This window comes from Centrocercus urophasianus, unplaced genomic scaffold (genome assembly GCF_019232065.1).
Source record: "Centrocercus urophasianus isolate 14NV4802_14NV808 unplaced genomic scaffold, USGS_Curo_1.0 seq_10, whole genome shotgun sequence".
Taxonomy (NCBI): Eukaryota; Metazoa; Chordata; class Aves; order Galliformes; family Phasianidae; genus Centrocercus; species Centrocercus urophasianus.
Window position 1 is genome coordinate 40,786,122 of NW_024884142.1, and position 20,887 is coordinate 40,807,008.

General features: G+C 38.1%; 2 protein-coding genes across 2 annotated transcripts; both read left to right on the forward strand.

The window, feature by feature from the left end:
* The first annotated feature begins 4,408 nt into the window (after positions 1 to 4,408).
* On the forward strand, positions 4,409 to 6,174 carry CALHM4 (calcium homeostasis modulator family member 4). Its single transcript, XM_042814802.1, has 2 exons — positions 4,409 to 4,966; positions 5,788 to 6,174. Exons 1-2 carry the CDS (start codon positions 4,409 to 4,411, stop codon positions 6,172 to 6,174), a joined length of 945 nt encoding a protein of 314 aa, XP_042670736.1.
* A 2,699-nt stretch (positions 6,175 to 8,873) lies between these two features.
* Positions 8,874 to 18,373, forward strand: RWDD1 (RWD domain containing 1). The gene is made up of 7 exons (XM_042816193.1): positions 8,874 to 8,989; positions 10,326 to 10,391; positions 11,229 to 11,359; positions 12,359 to 12,502; positions 13,496 to 13,628; positions 15,484 to 15,546; positions 16,884 to 18,373. The coding sequence occupies exons 1-7, from the start codon at positions 8,917 to 8,919 to the stop codon at positions 16,994 to 16,996; spliced, it is 723 nt and encodes a 240-aa protein (XP_042672127.1). The 5' UTR covers positions 8,874 to 8,916; the 3' UTR covers positions 16,997 to 18,373.
* Positions 18,374 to 20,887: the final 2,514 nt, after the last annotated feature.

The following is a 20,887-nucleotide window of genomic DNA, read 5'->3' on the forward strand; positions in this document are numbered from 1 at the left end:
TATCTACTCTACAGTCACTAGTGAATTTAGAAATTAATCTGGTAAAAATATGCAGCCTGATCTGAATGTCATGCAGTTATGAGATTCTAATTCACTTGTAGATGTAGAGCTAGGGTAAAAGTGCAGGTATGTATTACTCCAGATGCACAGAAAGCTCATTTGGGGTAAGTGGGATTAATTCTTTTTTTTTTTTTTTTTTAATGGTAGTTTCAAATAATGACATAAGCCAACAACAAAAATTAGGACAAATATAAGTCATTTTTTAGCCTCTCCTTTGAAACACAGCCATTCTAGCAGCTTTCATTTTACCCAGAACAAGATGGTGTTGACAACTGTATGTACCATTTTTTCTAGGCACTTTTCTTACCCTGTAAAAGCTGACTCCATTTTCTAAGTGAAAATATTGTAGGTACTTTCCATATCTAATTGTAAGTAAATTATAAAAGTCAGCATTAAAATTCTCTAGATAATCACTTGCATTTCTAAATGGAGTCTGAGATGGATTTGTTTCCCAGATTGTCTCCAACTGGCCACAAGCATCGAGCACGTCTCTTATTGCAAGAGATGTTCCACATTCTGTAGGAAAATGTACTGCATAGCGTTTAAAAAAACAGCCCTAAAAGATTATCATTAGCATAAATTATCTGCAGTGAAACCATCACAAAGCACTTAAGGCTGCCCATAAGTGAACACCATTTTATTTATCCAGTTCTGAGTATAAGGATGAATTATTTTAGCCTACATTATTAATACTAAAATCATGAAGGAACACTGCAGAGCAGAAAGTGAAATATGTGATACATGCATACAGGTACATCTGTAACTTCTCACAGATAATGAGATGTATTAGAGAGCATATGTTATGTTTTGAAAGGTTGCACACACTACAGAAAATGAAGCTCAATGCTGTGTCCGAATAAACTTGAAATTAAATTATTCCAGAGAGTTGAGTCAATGGTGGATTGAAAGCATGTCTTCAGAATCTGGAGAAAACTACCTCACGATTTTTAACTGCTGTCTAATTTTGCATCCCCATGTAAAGTATAAAGACTGGCACATACCTGGCAGCTGTTTTTTTAAGACTTAGCACAGACTTATCAGAATATATCCAAGGTAATTTGAATAGTGTGGAAGTCAGTATGACCCTCTACCTCCCTTTTGCATTTGTCAGGAGAGGATTTTTGCCTTCCACCCCAAGAACTTGGTGTGAGGCACATTGCTTGAGTGCCATAACAATTCCCTCCCTTCCCATTTAACTGGAAATAAATACACACAAACTCCTGAAGTTCAAATGCATGCATAAACATGGGTGCCAGGTCTCTGCCTCATACAGTAGATTGGCTGTTACGGCAAAGCTGAAACCTCTGGAGCTAAGTGTGTGATTTCCTCAATAGTCCAGTGTCTTTCTCCCAGACAGAAATATTCCAGAGTGCAGAGCAGTATAAAGATCAGTGGTGCATCTTAAAAAGTTATTTGAACCAAAATAAGAACACATTTCCTACCAAAGACAGGTCCAAATCTGTGCAATATTGGGCTGGGCTTTTTTTTTTTTTTTTTTTTTTTTTTGCTCTTTGTCTTCAACCAGATAAATGTTGTGTTAAATATTTTGCACATAAATTTGATTTCAAACTTTGAGAAGGTAGGTGATGTGGTATTTGGAGCTACATAAAAACAATCAATGCATTTGAGCATGTCTCACTCATCACAACTGAGTGCATTTGCCAGTGTGGCTGCTGCTTCGGCCATGTTTCAGAAGAAAGCAATGCCATTGCTGCCATTTTTCCGTGGTGCTCTATCTGAGAATTTTGAGTATGAGTTGACAGAAATTGCTTTGTTAGCCTACACAGCCCAACAGTTTTCACGTCTTCAGAAGAAGCACCTGATTTTGTTGAGATTCCTGGCAGTGAATTTTAGCTGACAGAGAATCCCGCAAAATGACAAGCTAGAACATGACAAAGCTTTGCCCATGTATTGCTACTTGCCTCAGGCATCAGCTTCAAGCATCTCTTTGCCTCAAAGGTGAGCTGGGTGTCACCTGAAGTTGTGGTATCTTGGACTGCATTGAGTCCTAACTCCTCCTGAGAATCAGAGAAAGAGAAGAGATGTCTACTCAAGACACCAGGTTCCTCTGCAAAGATGACTACTCAAAGGTTTGATGTGCCACTCAAACTCAATTGGATCCGACACTGTAATTTGCTCCACAATAGGATGACCCAGCAGGGTTTTTTCCAGCACAACATGAAAGAAAACATTAAAAAAAAAAAAAAAAAAAAAAAAAAGTGGCTTTACAAAGTTGTTTAATTGATTATATAAATTGCATCACTCAACAGCCTTAGGCTGACTATGAATATTTCAGTATTGTTCACTTCTTCAGTTTCACATCTAATGTTCTTCTGGAGTAAACAAATGTTGTGTGGGAAACCTTGCTTTCCTGTAAATAAAATGTGTTCCAAAAGAGAGTTTAAAGAGAGTTTAGTAGCAATTATTGGAAATTTGAAAATGAACTGATGTAAAATTAAAGAATGTTATAAAACACAACTTCAAGACAATTCTGTGAGAACCACACAAGTTTTTTCTACTGGACCTGAAGGGTATAAATTTTGACAAAATAAAATATCACTAATTTGAAAAAAAAAAAGTACAGAAAATATTGTGTTTCTGAAAAGAATTCAGAAAGTACTGAATTTGTTATGGTACTACACTGCCCAAAATGCCAAGAACGTATCAACAGAGTCCAGAAAAGCAGAGGCAAAGTGCTGCTAAATGTTTAATCATATATCTCTATTACTTTAAGTTTTGTGTAATGGTGTCACACAGTTTTGTGAGCCAAATGTCAGCAAGGACCTCATTTGTATATTAGATAATCAGATGTCCACCCCAAAAATGCACTAAGGGAATAGGGTCTTGCCTTGAAAACAGGAAATCCATCACTGTGGCAACAAGAGTATTTCTGTAATTCATGCAGATATCATGGGTGCTAAAACTACATTTTATGCTGGAAGTTATTATTAGCAACTCCTCCTCATGGGGATTGAGGAGGCTGTCAGACTCTATCATGCTGCCAAGCACAAGCAAGCTGCATATGATCATCTATACAACTTTCCTCATAGCCTGTATGGATCTTCTTCCTGTTCTTGGTCAAAATCTTTGTATTACAGGCAGTTAGACTTCTCAGAACCTAAATCCCCACAAGTACTTGCATATTCAGTACCAAATTGGACTGGAGTATACAATGGACAGAACTGCCAGACAGCAAGACCCTAGACAAAGTGCAACCTGAACAAAATAATCACCAGTGACATGTTTTAAACAAACCTGCATTTAAGGCTTGATTTGTAAGAGGTGCTAAGAGCCCAGATAATTCATTTCACTATTTAGAAACCAGCTGTGAAAATGTCTAATTTCTATCTATCTCAGTCCACAGCATGGGATTAATGATAAATACATAAATCTGAAAAATGGAAATTGTGAACATACTATATAAATGCTAGCTATTACCACAAGTTCATCTGAAGATGACTTGACAGACTATAGCAGATTATAGATTGCTAAATAAAATCTTTCTGAAGGAGATAGCGTAAAGGATTGTTCAGTACTTCCAGTAAATGAGACATGGTAGCTTCTTGCCCCTGCAAGTGACACGCTAAAATCCTCAAGGTCCAGCAGCTAACCACATCTTGTATACTGGGAAAGAAAATTGAAACACAAGCAGAATTACTATTAAATGTGAACAGAATTGGGATTCTCAACTTTGTGCAGCTTATTGAATATTTTCCATTTTTATTTTAATGTTGAAGCATTTTAAAATATCTCTGCTGCTTTTTCTTTTATCATCAGTCCACTTAGCAAGGCAAAGTTTGTTCGGTTTTTTTTAATGCAGAATAGTTGAAAACAATCCATTTTACCCTTTTTTCAGTATTTCTTTTTTCTAACCTCATGCTATGCTTCTGCTAATTACCATTGATTGGAAAACAGCTGACCAATTTACCCTGGCAGGATAGATATTAATTTGCTGCTGATGGAGAACAGGCAGTGAGAACTGATTGGTAGCTTCAGCCAATTAGCAATCAGCTGGCAGAGCTCACAGTTCCCTAAATGATGAATGTCCTCAAACTGCTGAGAGAAATTTATTGGATCAGCTAAAACACATGACTGAATATCTTCAAGTAGATAAAAGCTAGTAAACAAGGCTATATCTCTTATTGAGCAATCAGGAGCTAATTAGAGAAGAAAGACTAGCAGGCTTCCTGTTGTTGTATTAGAATTTTTTTAGTTGTTGTTTTGTATTTTAAACTATTGGGATTGGCTTGTTTCTGTTCTAGTCTACCATTAATATCAGTTATCTATATCTGAAAGCTAGTAGGGACTTAATGCAAGAGAATCTATCTGGTAAACAGTGAAACCTAAAATGACTTTCCTTCCAAAGTGGCTAACCTTTCTGAAAGGCAAAGAGGTTGTTATTGCTAATGCTATAATTGCAATACTGACAATTGGTGGGCAGCAACTCTTCTCTTTCTTTACGTTCAGTTGTCCTTGTCATGTGGGGCAGAACCTCATCTATGGGTTGGCCTTCCTGGGTGTTCCTGCATTGATTCTTTTGGTTATTGGCTATGCTCTGAACAACCAGACCTGGAGGCTGGTTACAGGCAAGAGGTCTCCTCTTCTAACAGAGAGCACGTGGAATCAGTTACTACAGTGCAAACTGACCTGCTTTGTACTGTGCAGCATCACTGGGAGAGCACTGGTTGCTCCAGTGACATGGCTAGCAGTCACTTTGATAAACGGCTCCTACTATGTGTGTGCTGTGAGTGAATATGTCTCTTTGTATTACTATGGAGATATTCCTAACGTGACTATTAGTGAACGCCAGAGGATTTTGGCTGCATTTCCATGCAGCCAGCTAGTTCCACCAGAGCTGAGCAGGGCAAGAGATGAAGTGATCCTCCTGCTCCGGTACCAGTCACAGGTGAGTAATCCGTTTTGTTTCTGCTGTGAAAGCTGTTGTCTGCAGATTTAGCAATGACACCGCAGTTTATTGAGAAGGCAAAGGGTGACGACAGAACAGGATCAATGTCTTCTGCCTTGATTGCTAAATCTCTTTTGTGTTTTGTGGAGCCTGACTTGTTCCCATAGGTGGAATTGAAAATCCAGTACATAAATGTCACTTCTAACCCTTGCTACTGGAAAATGCATGTTTGTGTCTTGAGAAGCACCAGCAAGTAAGACAAACAGAAGTTCAAGAGCCACTGAAGGGCAGGAAGCTTCTTGAACTCAAGCACAAGAAATGTGATTAAGGGGTGCAGACTGTGAGAGCTCCATATAAACCAAAGTCCTGTTGTTGCTGGTTTTTTGTTTGGTTGGTTTTTTTGGGGATCAGACTTGAGTCTGGAAGTTAATATTCCAACTAGATAATATTCCAGCTAGAACTAGGGAGAATGTTAACATTATTACTTCAAGGAAAATTGATCGTAAATATGGTAAATAAGGTAACTTGGGCTAGGAATTAGAGGGTTTCTATGTTGCAGATTCACAATAGTAGCTGTAGGGCAAACATCCTTAAGTTATTCATCAGGTCTTCCTTAAACTTGATGGAAGAAATGAATTTCAGCTGTCTGCAGTAGTCAGGGACTGGGTGCGATGGCAATAGGTACAAGCCATGCTTATCCTCTGCTAGCCTCCTTATTTGGGAAAAGCAAGTAAAGATTGTCTTAGATTTCTATTTTTTATGCCCAGAAAATACCACTATGGGTTTTTTCAGCTCTGATCTTGTTTGTTTGCTTTTGGAAGGTGGCTGGCTGGCTTCTGATTGCTGTGGTTGTCATCACTGTCTTCCTGTCTTACTGCCTGGCAAGCTGCTTCTCCCCGCTCAGCTTCCTGCACTTCAGGTACTGGACCAGCTATGTCCGTAATGAGCAGGAGCTCTTTGATGAAGCAACAGACCAGCACTCCAAGCTTTATGCCATGAAGCATGTAAAGAAGTTCTTTGGATTTGTCCCGGGAAATGAAAATATAAATGAAATCCGTATCCCATCACTCAGGGAGTGGCAAGCTATCTCTGGACTGGCCTTCCTAAAATTAGTGGATGAGGAGCATTACGACTACAGTCTCCTCCATGACTGGGCACTCAAGGACTCGGCAGACAGAAAATATCTGAAGCTTGATGAAGACCCCTGACCATAACTTAGCTGTTAGGTTCTGAGCCCCTGCCGACACCTTGTGGAAAAATCAGGAGTGTCTAGCTCTGCTTTAGACCTGAACTGTGGTGGAGCTTTCTGATACCTTATTACATAAAGGGCATGAATAAATACTTTGTTAATGTAGTCCTTCAGATACTTATACACTGCTCCTGATGGTGTATGACTCCTGTGGGATGCAGAGGTCAGAGGCCCCACCTGACTGGGGTGGGCTGTTTCAAGCTGCAGCTTCACTTTCTCTAACAGTTCTGCAAAAGGGATGAGTTTCACTGGGTAAGAAAGCTATGCTCAAATGCTTTCTCCTCCCTCTTGTTAAAAAATCTTTAATAGTAGATTCTGAGTGATTAGATCCTATGAGCCTGATCCACTCTGTATTAAGTAGAAGCAGATATCTAGCTTTGTCTTAATGACCTCCAGTAGAAATACTTTATTTTTCCTCTTCCACTTTCTCCTATGTGGATAAAACACCTCCTCAACCAAGGCTGAGTCCAGATAAAGTGGTTTGAAAACTTTCAGGGCACTTGATACTTTTAACAGAATTGAGATGCACAAGAAAAGGAGGGGTGAATCATATAGCAGTTATGGGGCGGAGGGGGTAAGGAAGGGGAGGGGGAAACAAAAACAAAAACAAAAAAGCAAAAAGGACACTTCACATGTGGAAACTTGAATTTGAGCGCTTCTTGAGTGGAAGCAGTAGCAAGGTCTATTTCCTATTCCTATTGTACGTACTTCAAAATGTGTCAGACTTTACAGGTAAGCTGGCCTACTATGTGGGGAAATATCCTTCTGAAGTTAAATTTGCTTTGCCTTTGAAAATGTTAAAATTCAGTCATACTATTGTGCCCACAGTCATTGCTGTCATCATTGCTTCCTGAATTGCCTTGCAGCGTATGGACTGTGTGCTACCTAACTATAGGCTAGGATATAGGATGCTACCTACGGGGGTGTTGTTTGTTGTTTTTTGGTTATTTTTTGTCATTTTATTAAAACCAACAACAAAAGAACAGTCTTAAAATAGGAAAAACACATGTAGCACTTTCCCTTAGAAAATACAGGAGTTGAGAGCATGCTAAAAAGCAGGTCTTGTTCAAGTGTGTTTGCTCTTCCTTTGAGAAACTTCTAAACATGGACTTGAAAAAGCTGAATATGCTGAGTAACTGGAATAATGCAATTTTCATCACTGAAAATTTTACAAATCTCAAGTCTCACTTGAATCCTAAAGTTTCTATTAATAGAACTGCATGGTATGTATGATCGGCTTAGGAAGCAAAGCATCTGTTAGGGAATACAATCTCTGATTTCACTTTAGATTCATTGGTGTTTGGTTTTGGTTTGTGATTTTTGTTGTTTTCGTGGGGTTTTTTTTGTTGGTTTTTTTTTTTTTTTTGGATGATGGAACACTATGCACAATCAGATACACAAAGCAGCTGTATGTTTTCAGAAAGTTTCTCCTGCCTCTCTGATTGGAGTAACAAAAACTAGCTGCTACCTGTTGTGATTTTTTTTTTTTCTATTTTGTACCTTGTTTTACAGTGCCACTATGAAATGATGAAGAATTTGTAAAAAGACAAATTGAGCTATCTCATAATTGTAGTGAAACTAATTTTAAAATGAATCTTAATGTTCTCTAGCTTTGTCCCAATTGCTGTTTTTTCCTCTGTTTTTTAGAGTTTTTTTTTTTTAATCTAAATAACAAACTTTATCTGTCATTGTGAATTCAGCCTGCTAAAATGCATAATATTGTCTTTTTGGGATATGTTAATCCATAGCATTAAATACAGCTGTAGTATTATGGATTATGGCGCATTTCCCTTCATTTCTCTGCTCCTGAAATATGTCATGAATTGGTAATGAAATAAGGCACCGCCTCCTAAAGAGTTTGAAGCTAGAGAAAAATCCCCAAGGCACTGAACTGCCCATGTCTGCTAACACTGGTGTCATCTTACCCAAAATCAGTTTAGGACTGCAGTTTGCTCACTCAGACTGAAAATGATTATTTCTATAACAAAAGCTTCCTGTAACCTCAGTGCTGTAGAAATATGAGGGAGAACTGTCAGTGGTGGATGCACCTTAAACAGTGCTATGTAACAAGTGCCAGTTGGTGTCTTGTGCTGATTAACCCTTAAACCCACCCTTGTAGGAAGCCCACACGGGGTGATAGTGTGCCTTTGATTTCTCCAGTTCTGTGCTCACGCAACTCTGCCGTCTGTGTGGTGTAACTGGGAAAACCCCTGAGATGTCTTTTGGTGCTTTCTAACTCCAACCTGCGCTACCACCACACTAGAGGAACTTCCAATTTCACTCTGGGATGTCAGTCGGCTGCCCCCAGAGCCCCACCTTGTACTTCCTAAAGCAACTTGTGAATACCCTTCAGCCTGCTGACCCCTACAGGTTTCCAGCCGAAGAACGACATCGACCGAAGAGGAGCAATGTCTTTTTAAAGTAGCTGTGCATATGCTGAACTCTCCGGGTAGAGTCCACAGGTGTCCACGCAGCAAAGGCTGAACCGCAGCTCCTCAACTGCTGCCGCTTCAGAGCGCAGCGCAAGGAGAGCGGATTCAAGCTAAACAAGAGACGAGCACAACGACCCCCGTGCTGAGCACCGCCCCCAGCCCAAAGCCATCTACTGCCGAGCGAGTCGCGCGGCCGGCGCTAGGCGCTGCCAGCCGATGCCGGCGGGCGGCGCGCATGCGGTGTGCGCGGCCCATGGCCGTTGGCGGCGATGACGGACTATAGCGAGGAGCAGCGCAACGAGCTGGAGGCCCTGGAGTCCATCTACCCGGACTCGTTCACTGGTGAGCCGCGGCGAGGCGATGGAGGCCCGGCCGGCTACGGGGCGCTGCCTGCCGCCCCTTTTCTTATGGCTTTCTCAGGGTGAAGGTTGAGTGGAGCGTGGAGTGTTCGGGGTCCTTAAGCGTGCCGTGCCGGCTGTGGGTGTGGTGCCGGGGTGCCTCAGTTCCAGGATTAGGGCAGTCCGTGTGCAGGATGCGCTCTCGGTGTCCAGCACCCGGCGGGCTGCAATCGAAGGCTTCGTGCGCGAGATTTCTGCACGTTCTCTCCTTCTTACCTGCGCAGTATCTGCTCGCCTCATCCGCGCTAACTTCGCTCTGCCATTTACCCGCTGCGTTTGTTTATTGCTTTAGTCTGGAAACGCTTCTGGTTCTTCATTTTTACTTTAAAGCAACGTGGACCGGTGTCCTGTAGCTGAGGATGCTGAGTCAGTGACTAATACGCTTTCGTGTAGTCGAGTGTTTATTCTGATTTGTTGTTTGCCCGAGTAATAATGCGCTCATGCCCATAAAGAAGAGGGAGCACAAAAGGCTGTAGTGGTGGTACGTTAGCAGTTGGGCAAAATTCAGTTAACAGTGTTAGATCACATATACTAGATTGGTTATAACTTACAGCAGTGGTACAGAACAATCCTCAATCAGGGATTTCACCTGTAGCTAATGCTTGAGCAGGGAGGTAAAACCATCCAGTCCATGACAGCAGAACATGGATTTACCATTTTTTTTTTTTTTTGGTCTATTAGGAGCCACTGTCTGTTTTTTAGCTGCCTCCTTCACAGGTGGGCAATAAACAAAGCCTTACTTTGCTTTTGCGGGTGAGTATGGTTGCTCATGGATTTAATTTTTTGTATTGACTATTTAAAATTCACCCCCCTTTTCTAGGTTATTTCCAGAACTCTTGAAGGAAAGCATCATCCATCTCTTTTTTTTTAAGAATCATTTTCCACTTCCGCCCTAAATACAGTGATAGGAATAAATATACTGTAAAGATGTCTAGGGTCAGAAATGGACTGGGCACCCATTGTACCTATCTAGCACAATAAAGTGAACTGGCTTTGGGACCTTTCTGCTTATATTTGCTTTACTAGTTCAAGTCACTTAGTGGTAGGTATGTCTGCACTCTTGCTAACTTCTTGCTATTGCTGTCATTCAGCAAGAACTTCAAACATCACATCACATGGAAAGCAGCAGTTAACTGGAAAGCACCTTTTAATGAATTTTAAAGGCTTAAACACTGTATCAAGAGGCCTGTATACCTTACTAGTCCTAGAGAAATTCAGTTTTAATTATGTAAAGTAGTTGTCTGATTTAACGTATATCTTTTTTTCTCTTTTTTTAACAGTGTTGTCAGAAAAGCCAACAACTTTCACAATTACTGTGACATCGGAAGCAGGTGAAAATGATGAAAGTAAGTTCATTATGTCTTAAATAGAATAATCTCCCTTCCTGTATATTAACTTTCAAGTTTATATATATATATTTGTTATTCTGTGTTCATGAGTTAGAGGAAAGAAACTGCTGCCACCTCCTTCTGTTTCAAAGGAGTAAGCCCTGTGTGGAGCAAGTGTGTGTTAAAGGGAGAATTGGGCTGCCAGAACTGTGAGTCATGAACTGAAGGGGAAGGTTCCTGCCTGGTATTCTGTCAAGATGCATGAAAGGAAGGAATGTAGTTCTTTCTGGCCTTATTTCCTTGCAGGTCTAGCTCTCAGTAACATCAGATTGACTGTGTGTTCCTTAGGCAGTTTTCCTCTTTGCTTATTAATGTCTAATGGGCATTTATGTTTTTGTCATATGCTGTGTGTGGAGCTGTTAACTACCACACTGGTTGTTGCTCCAACCAGGTATGCAGAATTTAAAGCAGTAATATGCTGAGATTCTCTCAAGGTTTGGTTGTTAGGACTCTTGCTTCATTTTCTCCAGCATTAAGTGGGATGTCAGGGAAAAGAGGTCACCACTCTGGTACCCACTGTACCACAGAAAAATTTCCAGTCTTTCTAAAGTCTTCTCAGACATAAATAGTCTGGAATAGCTTATGTAAGGGTTAACTTCAGTCTTAGTGGTATTATATTGCATTATATTTAAATTTGTTTTGTAAGATGTAATGTGTGTGTAAGATGACTGTTCCTTTAAGACAAGTTCTTTTCCTATCTTAAGATACTTAAGCTGTTGATGCAATAGAAAAATGTGCAATTACAATTCTGTAAGGTAATCACTGTAATGTGTATTTTTTTTTTTTGTTTTGTAGATGTCCAAACAACCCTTAAGTTTACCTACAGAGAAAAATATCCTGATGAAACTCCCCTTTATGAAATTGTCTCTCAGGAGAATCTTGAAGATAATGATGTCACAGGCATAATAAACCTGTTGGAACAGCAGGTAAGTAAAATGGAATATTTCAATTTATCTTGATATCACTTGATTTAGTCAGAATTTATTCCTTAATTCGGTTGTTTTCTGAGAGATGACCTACTGATTTGAAATAACTTCCATACTGTAAGGGCTGACTTTGAGATTTGAATTTGGTAAATGGCATTAGTGGTATAAATGATGTTAATGTAAAATACAGAGCTAATTCAGTGTGCACATGTAGAATAAGGAAGTGGAAGGGTTCTACAGCTTCCCCTCTTAGCATTTCTATCTCAAAATGAATTCATTTAACAGTGCATAAATAGTATTTGTGAAGCTAATTCAGTTCAGTTTTATTTGGAAAGAAGCAAAAAAAAGAAAAGGCTACATTTCAATAACATAACTATTTTGGATCAAGAAAAAATACTCTTTGACCCTTGGTGTCAGTGACAGTGCATTGTGAAGGTATGAAGAGGAAACATTCTTGTTGACTTAAATATTTCTTGACCAATCTTATCTGCCTTAAATGGCTGTAAAGTGTTCTTCAGTCATTCTCTTTTTAGTTTACATTTTACACCTTTATTCCAGCAGCTGGTGATTTTTGATTTTGTCCCACCTGGAAGGAACATATGTAAGGGAGTAAGGGATTAAGGAATTATGTAGAAGGCAGTTTCTGAGTGTCTCTTGGTTTCTTAAAATCTAAATTTTATGAACTTGTAGTTTTTACAAACTACTGTAGATTTTTTTTTTTTTTATCCATGAAGAAATTCCCCTGGTGTCTAGAATATGTTGATGATATTATTATCATCATCAATGTTTATCTGCTTACCCATTCATTTGAGAGTGACTTTAACTTGTTTATCTGGCCAAATGACTTGGATTTTACAGTGAACTTTGAAATGAATGTAGAGTGCTTCAGCTGTGTTATCTGTGTGTATGTACACAATTCTGCTTTCTGAAAAGATATATGTATTGAGCTTCTGAAGATATAGGGTTCTTCTGCTTGAGTTTGCCTTGTTTGTGTTGTAGGCAGAAGAAAATTTGGGAATGGTAATGATCTTCACTCTAGTGTCTGCAGTACAGGAGAAATTAAATGAAATAGTGGATCAAATAAAAACACGAAGAGAGGAGGAAAAGAAACAGAAAGAAAGAGAAGCCGAAGAAGAGGAAAAAGTATGTAAAATATTTTTTCTAACTAAAGATTTAACTTTTCTTGATGCATGGGCTTGATGCAAGAGCAACTCTGAGCTGTAGTAGGAGAGTAACATGTAGCCCGAAGTTGATGTAGTTACTTCTTAAAGGCCACCAGGTAGTTCATTGCACTTCAGAGGTCTTTATTTATTTTTCCCCTCACTTTCTAAAGCAATCTTTTAACATATCTGTTGCGTGTTCACACCCCCCTCCAGCATTACTTCCTAAGACTGGGGCAGGGATATTTTTCCCAAGTGAAAACAAAGTCTCTGTAGTCAGTTTCTTATTTGAAACAGGAAGTGAAAAAGGATAGACTATGTAGTGCTGTGCACAGACTGCTCTTGTTCTGAGGATGTGTGTCTTCCTTGGTGGAGCAGAAGCAGTAAGGACTAGTCTTCAGGATTTGTCCTCCCTGCGCAGGTACTTTTCATCAATCAGCGTGGAATAATTATTCTATCCATGGGACATGCTGCATTAACTACTGATCATGTGCTTTCTTGAGTAGCTAGAGGGTGATGAAACATGAAATATTTGGTATTTCTGAAATAGTAGGAAAAAAAAATCCCTGCCAACCCTTTTTGTCTGTCAGTAACAGAGAACAGTTAATGTATTTTTTTTATAGAAAGTTTCAGTCTAGATTGCATGTAGGAGTTGATAAGTGCTGCTACTTAAGCATAACCTTTATTATTGATATGTTACAAGCTTTTGCACAGTAGGTTCAAATGTATTACTTGGTGTTTTTCTATAATTTCCACCTGTCTGCAGCTCTCTGAAGGGAGAGACCCATGGGGAGAATAGAAACAAGCAAGAATGTGTTCTTTGTATGTGCTTGGGGTTAGAGTTAATTTCTGAGAATGCCTCACAGCAAGCAAATGCTTCTGAGATGCTGCAATGTAAGTAAGGAAGAGAATGCTCATCTTCACTCCTAGTTTTGCTAATTGATCATATTTGTTTTCTGTTGTTTTTTTTTTTCAGCAACGCTTTCATGGCACTCCTGTTACAATCGAGAATTTCCTGAACTGGAAAGCAAAGTTTGATGCGGAACTCTTAGAAATAAAAAGAAAAAAGATGAAAGAAGAAGAACAAGCGGGCAAAAATAAATTAAGTGGTATGATTAAAAACTGTACCTGAAGCTTTTGCGGTGTTCTCAGATTATCATGATAAGCCTTAAAAATAATTCTTACTTTGAAAGATAATAATGGTAAACAGATTTTAATGCAATATTAAATTATTGTTGTTCATGTTTCTCCAAGTCTTCTTGAGCTCTTTGGTGGGCTAAATAGAAAGCTGAGTGAGTCAAGATTTCAAGTGAAGTCATAAAGGTTCCTAAGCTGTGTATTCAAGCTTTTGGTTTTATGCCAGGCAGTCTATTGCTTTGAGCTCCAGCTGATGAGCATTGTTCTAGCATAAGTAGCTGGGGATTATTAAACAACAGAAAGAATCTACACTGAGCAGTGTGGTGATTTGGCCTTATTTGTATTGGATCATGCCATGACTTAAAATTATTCGAAGGCATGTAGGAGTTTGGGATGTTGCAGATGAACTGAAGCAACACAGTGGCTGTCTAGGGGATGCAACTTATAAGCTTATGATGATTAGTGAGAATGATAGTTTTCCTATAGTATTTTGGAGAAAAGCTATTGTAATTATAGTTCTAGGATGTGTTGTCTGTAGATCCCAATCCAGCAGAATCCAAACTCTATCCACTGGAAAAAAAATGTAGAAGAAATTATTTTAAGAGAGCCTGTATGCAAAAATAAGTCTTAAATAGCATTCTCCAGACACTACAGCTTAACTTTGGTTCTCCTGTGATGATAAATCCACTTTTTAACCTGATTACATCAGAAAACAAAACTGATACGATTGTGTGGTATCGCTGAATGGCGAAAGGAGGCTATTCACAGTATGTATACAGTACCTTCTAATGGGATACAAGCACTACAGAGCAATAGCAGGGAACAAAGAACAAAAATTGGTTCATCCCTGTCAACAAGCAGTGATGGCTCAAGGAGTGCAGTCTCTAACCAGAGAGATACTGCTCACTTGGCTGCTAATGAGGATGAGGAGGGATGGATCCAGGCTCCACCTTTTCATTCAGGTGTGTTGCTTGCAAGCAACATGAGCTCCCTGAGTTTGCCACATCATCTTACCTGGTGCTCAATTACTGATTCAGGCTGTGACATGACAGTTCCACTGCATTCGCTGTTACGTCCCTCTTCTGTTCTGAAGGCTTTTGAAACCTTTGGCTGGTTTTGATCAAACTTGATAGAAGTCTTAATGGTAGTAAGTCCAGTGAAATCTGTAGAGTACTTGATTTCCTTATGATTGGAATGTGTTTGGGCATCTGAAAAGAGTAAGTAGAAATCAGACTTCTAGTTTTTTTGTTCTTGAAATTGTTAGCATGCTGTTTTTCTCCTTAATAGTCTAGTTTATACATATGTATATAACTAGATGTATATACATATAAGTTTACACCTTACAAAAGTAAAAAAGACTTATTTTCAGATTTTATGGGGTACTCCAGTAGAAGAAAAAGATGTCTTTGAATGTTTTACCCAAAGTGTCAAACAGTCTTTCTGATAGAAGATTAAAAAAAGCAAATGCAAATGTAGATGGAAAGGCTTGTGGAATGTCTTGAACTTTTCTTTCCCCACCTCCCAATTAGAAAGGCTTTACTTTTTATTGCGTGGTGTTTCCTTCACAGTAGGACCTGGTGACTGGTTTGTACATCCACTTGATTTTCATATGAAGGAGATAGCTTAATCTGTCCAGTTCCCAAAGATTTATTGTAGAATACAAGAGGAGGACTGAATAAAGACTGTGAAACTGACGGTGTAAATTTTCCCAGCCACATTTCAAACATACTATAATCTGTATAGCCTAAGATAGCCTGCTAACTATTGTTGCCTTAACTTGTTACATAGCCAAACAGCATTTTGAAATATATACTTTTTAACTTCTAGGGAAACAACTGTTTGAAATGGATCACAACCTTGATACATCTGACATCCAGTTCTTGGAGGAAGGTAAATTTCTGTTTGTTTCTGCATCTGAAAGAAGTGGCTTAAAACACGTAAACATTCCTAAGCAAAGTCAGTATTTTAATTCTGACTAAAATCTTATGTCAGTATCACTTTTAATTGGAAAGCATTTCTGAAAAGTACAATTTTGGAGATTGAACAAAAGCAATTTTATTCTCCCCAGAAAAAAAAGTTCCTTTCCATTTAAAGTTTTTGAAGTTCTGTTTTCTTCTCCCTGAAGATCAACATCAATAACAAACATCTTGTGCATCAAATTAAACATTGCTTGCCTTTGTGCAACGCAGTTCCTTTTTATGGTTTTGTACAGGTTAGTTTATTTACTGAAAAAATTCCCTGATCGTAGCTGAAAATTTTGTAAGCCTGTGCCAAAAGCTGTTAAACTGTTAGAGATAAATAAATCCACTCACAGTCACATATTATTTATTTTATTTCTATACCTCCTTTTTTGTCCTAGCTCAAAAGACTGATTGTGAGTTAAGGCAGTTTTTTACTGTAGCAACATTATCTCATAGTATTGCAGAAACCACACATGCAGAAGAACGATGAAGTTCTGAGCATCAGTGAATATAAACTTGAAATGGCAGTCATGAAGAAGTTGTTTCTTCTAGTTGGAGGACATGCTTAATTTTGCCTTCCTCCGAAAGTGCTTAAAGTGAAGATGGGTTTTTCTTCCTCAAAAGAAGAGTAGCCTCCATGTTTGTATTTGGGCTCTATTCTTAAGTTATGGGAACATAACTTTTAATGCTAACTTTTAATCCTGTCGCTGTCCATTATTTAAAAACTCCTGCACAGATTAGTGTTGTAATTTTAAATTGAAGTTGTTATTAAATAACTCTAATTTTTGCAGCTGCTACAGTCTAATGATGTTGTGTAGATGGAAGCAGTTTAGAAAGGTCTCCTTCAAAGGCAATGAAAAACAGAACCTTGTTCAGTGGCCAGAAGATGTCGCTATTGATACATGCAAATAAAGTAGTAGTGGTTCTGAAGTTTTACTCCTAAGCTTCATCTATTTTAGAAGAAAGTGTGACAGCATAGAAGGCTTCAGCTTGCTTTTCAAATCTAAATCTAAATTTATTTATTTATTTTAACATATCAGTGCCTCTCTGAATTAGTTGTCTGCCTTTCAGTTTTCCTCATGGAGAAAATTTAAAGGATAATTGTATATGATCTGATGTTCCTTATTGCATGTGTGTGTGGTGTGTATATGTGTATATATATAAAATGTGCATACACACGCTTTGTACTCTTTGTGTTCAGAGACTGTATTTTGTTGTTCAGGTACTTTTTTTCTCTTCTTGTAATACTTCTTTTCTTTTTTGTAGCTGGAAACAGTGTGGAGGTTGATGAATCTTTATTCCAAGAAATGGATGATTTAGAGTTGGAGGATGAAGAAGATGACCCTGACTACAACCCTGTTAATTTAGATAGTGATTAGACTTTTTTTTGAACTGGCTCTGTCATCAGTATGGACTTATGTAAGGAGGGAGAGGCAGAAAAACCACAGCATCTGTGGTTGTAGTAATGTGTATTGATTTTCCTTTTTTCAAAGAAGAAAAAGTATTTTACATCTAGGAGTATGGTCTTCTGATGGCTATCATCATAAATAAATTGACTTATATTTCACATTAAAAACCTGAGGCATACTTTCTGATTTTTTTTTTTTCCTCCACTTCTTTAAGCATCCTCTGAAGAGAAGTGAGAGCAAGCAAGAAGGAAAAGATGGCATGGTGATTGTTAAACACACCTGCATGCGGAAGCTGAGTTCTGCTATCTTCTTTGTAGGATATGCTTGGGAAAGTTTCTTGAGTAGAACAGTTTACGTGCTGTGCAGGATTTTTTCTTTGAAATTTTATAATGCAATAAATAATGGTCCCTTCTGATACCCCAAATTATTAGCTGGACAACTGTAGATAGGCAGCACTAGTCATTTTTAGTAAGACATATACTTTTTAATGTTGAATGAAAACCACTTACATGTTAGAGTGAAATTTTGTTTGCCACAGCTTCAAAATGAAATGGTTGATTTCAAAATGGTTGATGTGTTTAGAAAGCTTTTTTTTTTTTTTTTTTAAAGTTCTTATGAATCAGTGAACTTCCATGACAGAAAAAATAATTTGCTTTTGGCAACAGTGAATGTGAGAACACTGTCAGAGCGCAGAATGCAGTAACAGTGTTTTATAGTGTGCTTACATTTACAGTTGCTGAGAGTTCTTTAGAAGGAGACTGTTGGCAGTCTGTGGAAGTCTTAACATATGGTAAAGTTAACATCTGTGAGTTGCTGGGTAGCATGTTTTCCCATCTGAAGAGTTCCTTGTGGAGCTACTAGCTTTATGTTAGGCTCTGCCTCCCTTCACACCTCCAAAAAGCCTGGAACACTGAAGTAATGTGTATAAAGTGTTCAGTATTGTGTCAGGTGGAAGGATGGTGTGGATGAAGGTTTCAAGAAGCAGCTCTCTGAACAAATAACTGCCAGGCACCTTGATGATTAGAAGCTGTGTGCTGGATTTTAAAACACTTACGGTAGGTTGCCTTAACTGCTCCAGCTTCAACCTTTTAAAAGAGGATTGTACTAAAGTATCTATGCTTAGAACATTAATGGATTTATGAACTTTAATATTAGGAAATTTCTTGCTCAAGATGAGAAATTTGATTCCAGAAATAATTTAATGATATGTAAGATCCTCTGCTCGTATCATTTGAGAACAGTTGTTCAGGATGATCTTGTATAGCATTTCAGTAGTCTTGTCTTTTTGTACTCAAGAGGAATAAATAAGAGTTCCCAGTAAATATAAATAAATATTTGAGTACCCTATAAATGTTTTTATAAATGAACCATATGCCTTTGTTTCTACCATCTTCTATTTGCTATTTTTAATTTTGGCACCTAAGAACTTGAGATAAGCATCTAAGTTTCAATTATAACATTGTGTGTTTCAAAGCAATAAGGAGGATCTGTGTACCAGCAGATATAACCAAATGTATTTAAAAAGTTGTAAGCTAATATGATATTTAAAGTCTGACTTTTCCAAAGATGCAGTTGGATTGAAAGGTTTGTAATTACTGTGTCCAGTTTCCTGTGTATCTGCTAGCACGCTTTAAAATGCTGTTCAACACAGAAGTTAATTTTCTTCTATGTCTCATCAGCCATCTGAAAGCTTTGCAAGGTTGCTTTCAATTGTCAATTGTTTGTCTAAAATGAGCGTACTTTTCATAAAAGCAATGAGGAAGTTCTCTTCAAATCTGGACTGAATCCAAGAATACTGTATAGTCTGTGCAAAATGTGATAATCTGAGAAAGCTTTCTAAGCGGGATACTGATGATTCAAGAATCACATAAATGTGAAAAAGAGTTTCATAATAATTTCTAGATTAACGGGGTTTTCTGTTTTGTTTTGTTTTTACACTAACGTTTATTGATTTTTATGCAAAGATTGTGTGGCTTCAAGAAGTTATAACTGTAAGGTTAAAGTTATATTTTCATTGCTACTTTCTTTTTTTTTTCAAAACAGAGGAAATAAGGGTTGAAGTGACAAAAAAAAATTTCATCAAGTCCGTTTCTCCAAGTCTTTGAAACAAGTTTCAGTGACTCAGTCTAAACTTCTGATTTGTTTATTAGCAATTAGCATTTGTGAAATAAAAGGTAATTTTACTGAGTGGACTTGGATGCATCTGTACGACTTAGTTTCCAGAGATGGAGGTAGATCTTTTTATTTTATTTTATTTTTTGATGAAGAAGTTCGGATTAAGTATTTAAAACTTTGAATTAGACTGAAGTCGAATCTGTATTAGTCTAATGAAATTCTATCAGTTAACTTTGAATGGATTTTAGTAATTCCAAGTCGTCGTGCTGAGAACAGCACTGATAGCCTTGCTTGTAATTAGTCACTCTGAAAGTAGTGTCTCCTATTTCTTTTTGTAGAAACTACAACAGATAGGAAGAGCACAGTAACAGCTGTTTTGTAGCTGAAATTTTGCTCTAACAAACACTTTTTCGACATAGTTGAAACACGACAGTGATGAGCAAGAGCCTGCCTGCCACGCTTATAAAAATCTACGCCAGTGAGGGTGACCCACTGTCTCCACTGCTAAAATGCACCACCCAGTGCCTGACTTCAGTCTTTCTACTAGGAAACCTTTAACCATCAGGCTGTGATGTAGAATTGTAAAATCATAGAATCACAAGGTTGGAAAGGACCTACAAGATCATCTTAGTCCAATTGTCCTCCCATTGCCATTGCTACCACAAGCCACTAAATCATGTCTCATAGCTCCTCATCCAGATGTCTCTTGAACACTGCCAGGGGCAGCAACTCCACCACCTCCCTGGGCAGCCATTCCAGTACCTGACCACTGAGAGAAAAAGTTTTTCTTTATGTCTAATCCAATCCCCCTCTGTGCCTAAGTATCTTCAGTTTTAACTGCATGGTTGCTGAAGTAAAGTAAAAGTTTGTTGGATACAGGTGTAGTTTTCTGTCTCATCCAGTGTGCTGATATCCTGCATTCTAAGAGAAAGAGCTGTAAGGTAAGTTGCAGAATCAGATATTTCATTTCTGGTTTTTTTTGTTTTTTTTTTCTAAATCAGTCCTTTAGTGCATTGCAACTTGGCTCCAATTTGGAGAGGGATTTTTCAGTTCTTTGGTGTAATTGCATTTATTGCAAGGAACTTGATTTTCATTTCTGTACTGAATGCTGGTAAAATCTGCAGATGCAAGAGTTAACTGGTATCAGTAGGCTGTGTCATGAGTGTTAGGTGGATTTTTATTACCCTGATTGGACTCGATGTAGTCTACCATTGAAAAAAAAACAGTAAAAGATCAAGGTCCAAATTGTAATCAAGTTTTTTTTGTACTTAAGGCAAACTCAGCAAAAGACTTGAATTATTATTCTGAACTGGTTTTATCTTTTCTGTGTCCAGGGTAAATATGTAGAGGTGGAAAACAACATTCTGCTTGTCTGAAGTTCAGGCTCATGTGTCAGGGGGTGTGGTGGTTACGTAAATCACAGATGTTTTGTGTAACTTACTTTCTTGATATCGAGGACATGAAGTTCTAGAGGGAAAGATGATCTGGCTGTACAGTTGGGGGTACAAAAGATCCATTCTTGTTGTAGGCTAATGATATGGTTGGCTTTGTCTAAATAAAGCAGCTTGCAATTTCCTCTGTATGAATTACTTGGGTGTAGCAAAAAGTAAGTAGAACCCATCAGAAGGTGAAAACAGCTGGATTGAAAAATGAAAAGAAAATATTGATCTTTGGGACAGGTAAGGGGAAAAAAAAAAAAAGTTTTTTTTTTTTTTTTTTAAAGCAGTTTGTTGGAAAGCTAAGTTA

Coding starts and splice junctions, on each gene's coding strand:
- CALHM4 (XM_042814802.1), top strand. CDS start 4,409: ATGACTTTCCTTCCAAAGTGGCTAACCTTTCTGAAAGGCAAAGAGGTT. Junction 4,967..5,787: donor TGCTCCGGTACCAGTCACAG/GTGAGTAATCCG, acceptor TGCTTTTGGAAG/GTGGCTGGCTGGCTTCTGAT.
- RWDD1 (XM_042816193.1), top strand. CDS start 8,917: ATGACGGACTATAGCGAGGAGCAGCGCAACGAGCTGGAGGCCCTGGAG. Junction 11,360..12,358: donor TAAACCTGTTGGAACAGCAG/GTAAGTAAAATG, acceptor TTTGTGTTGTAG/GCAGAAGAAAATTTGGGAAT. Junction 13,629..15,483: donor GGGCAAAAATAAATTAAGTG/GTATGATTAAAA, acceptor TTTAACTTCTAG/GGAAACAACTGTTTGAAATG.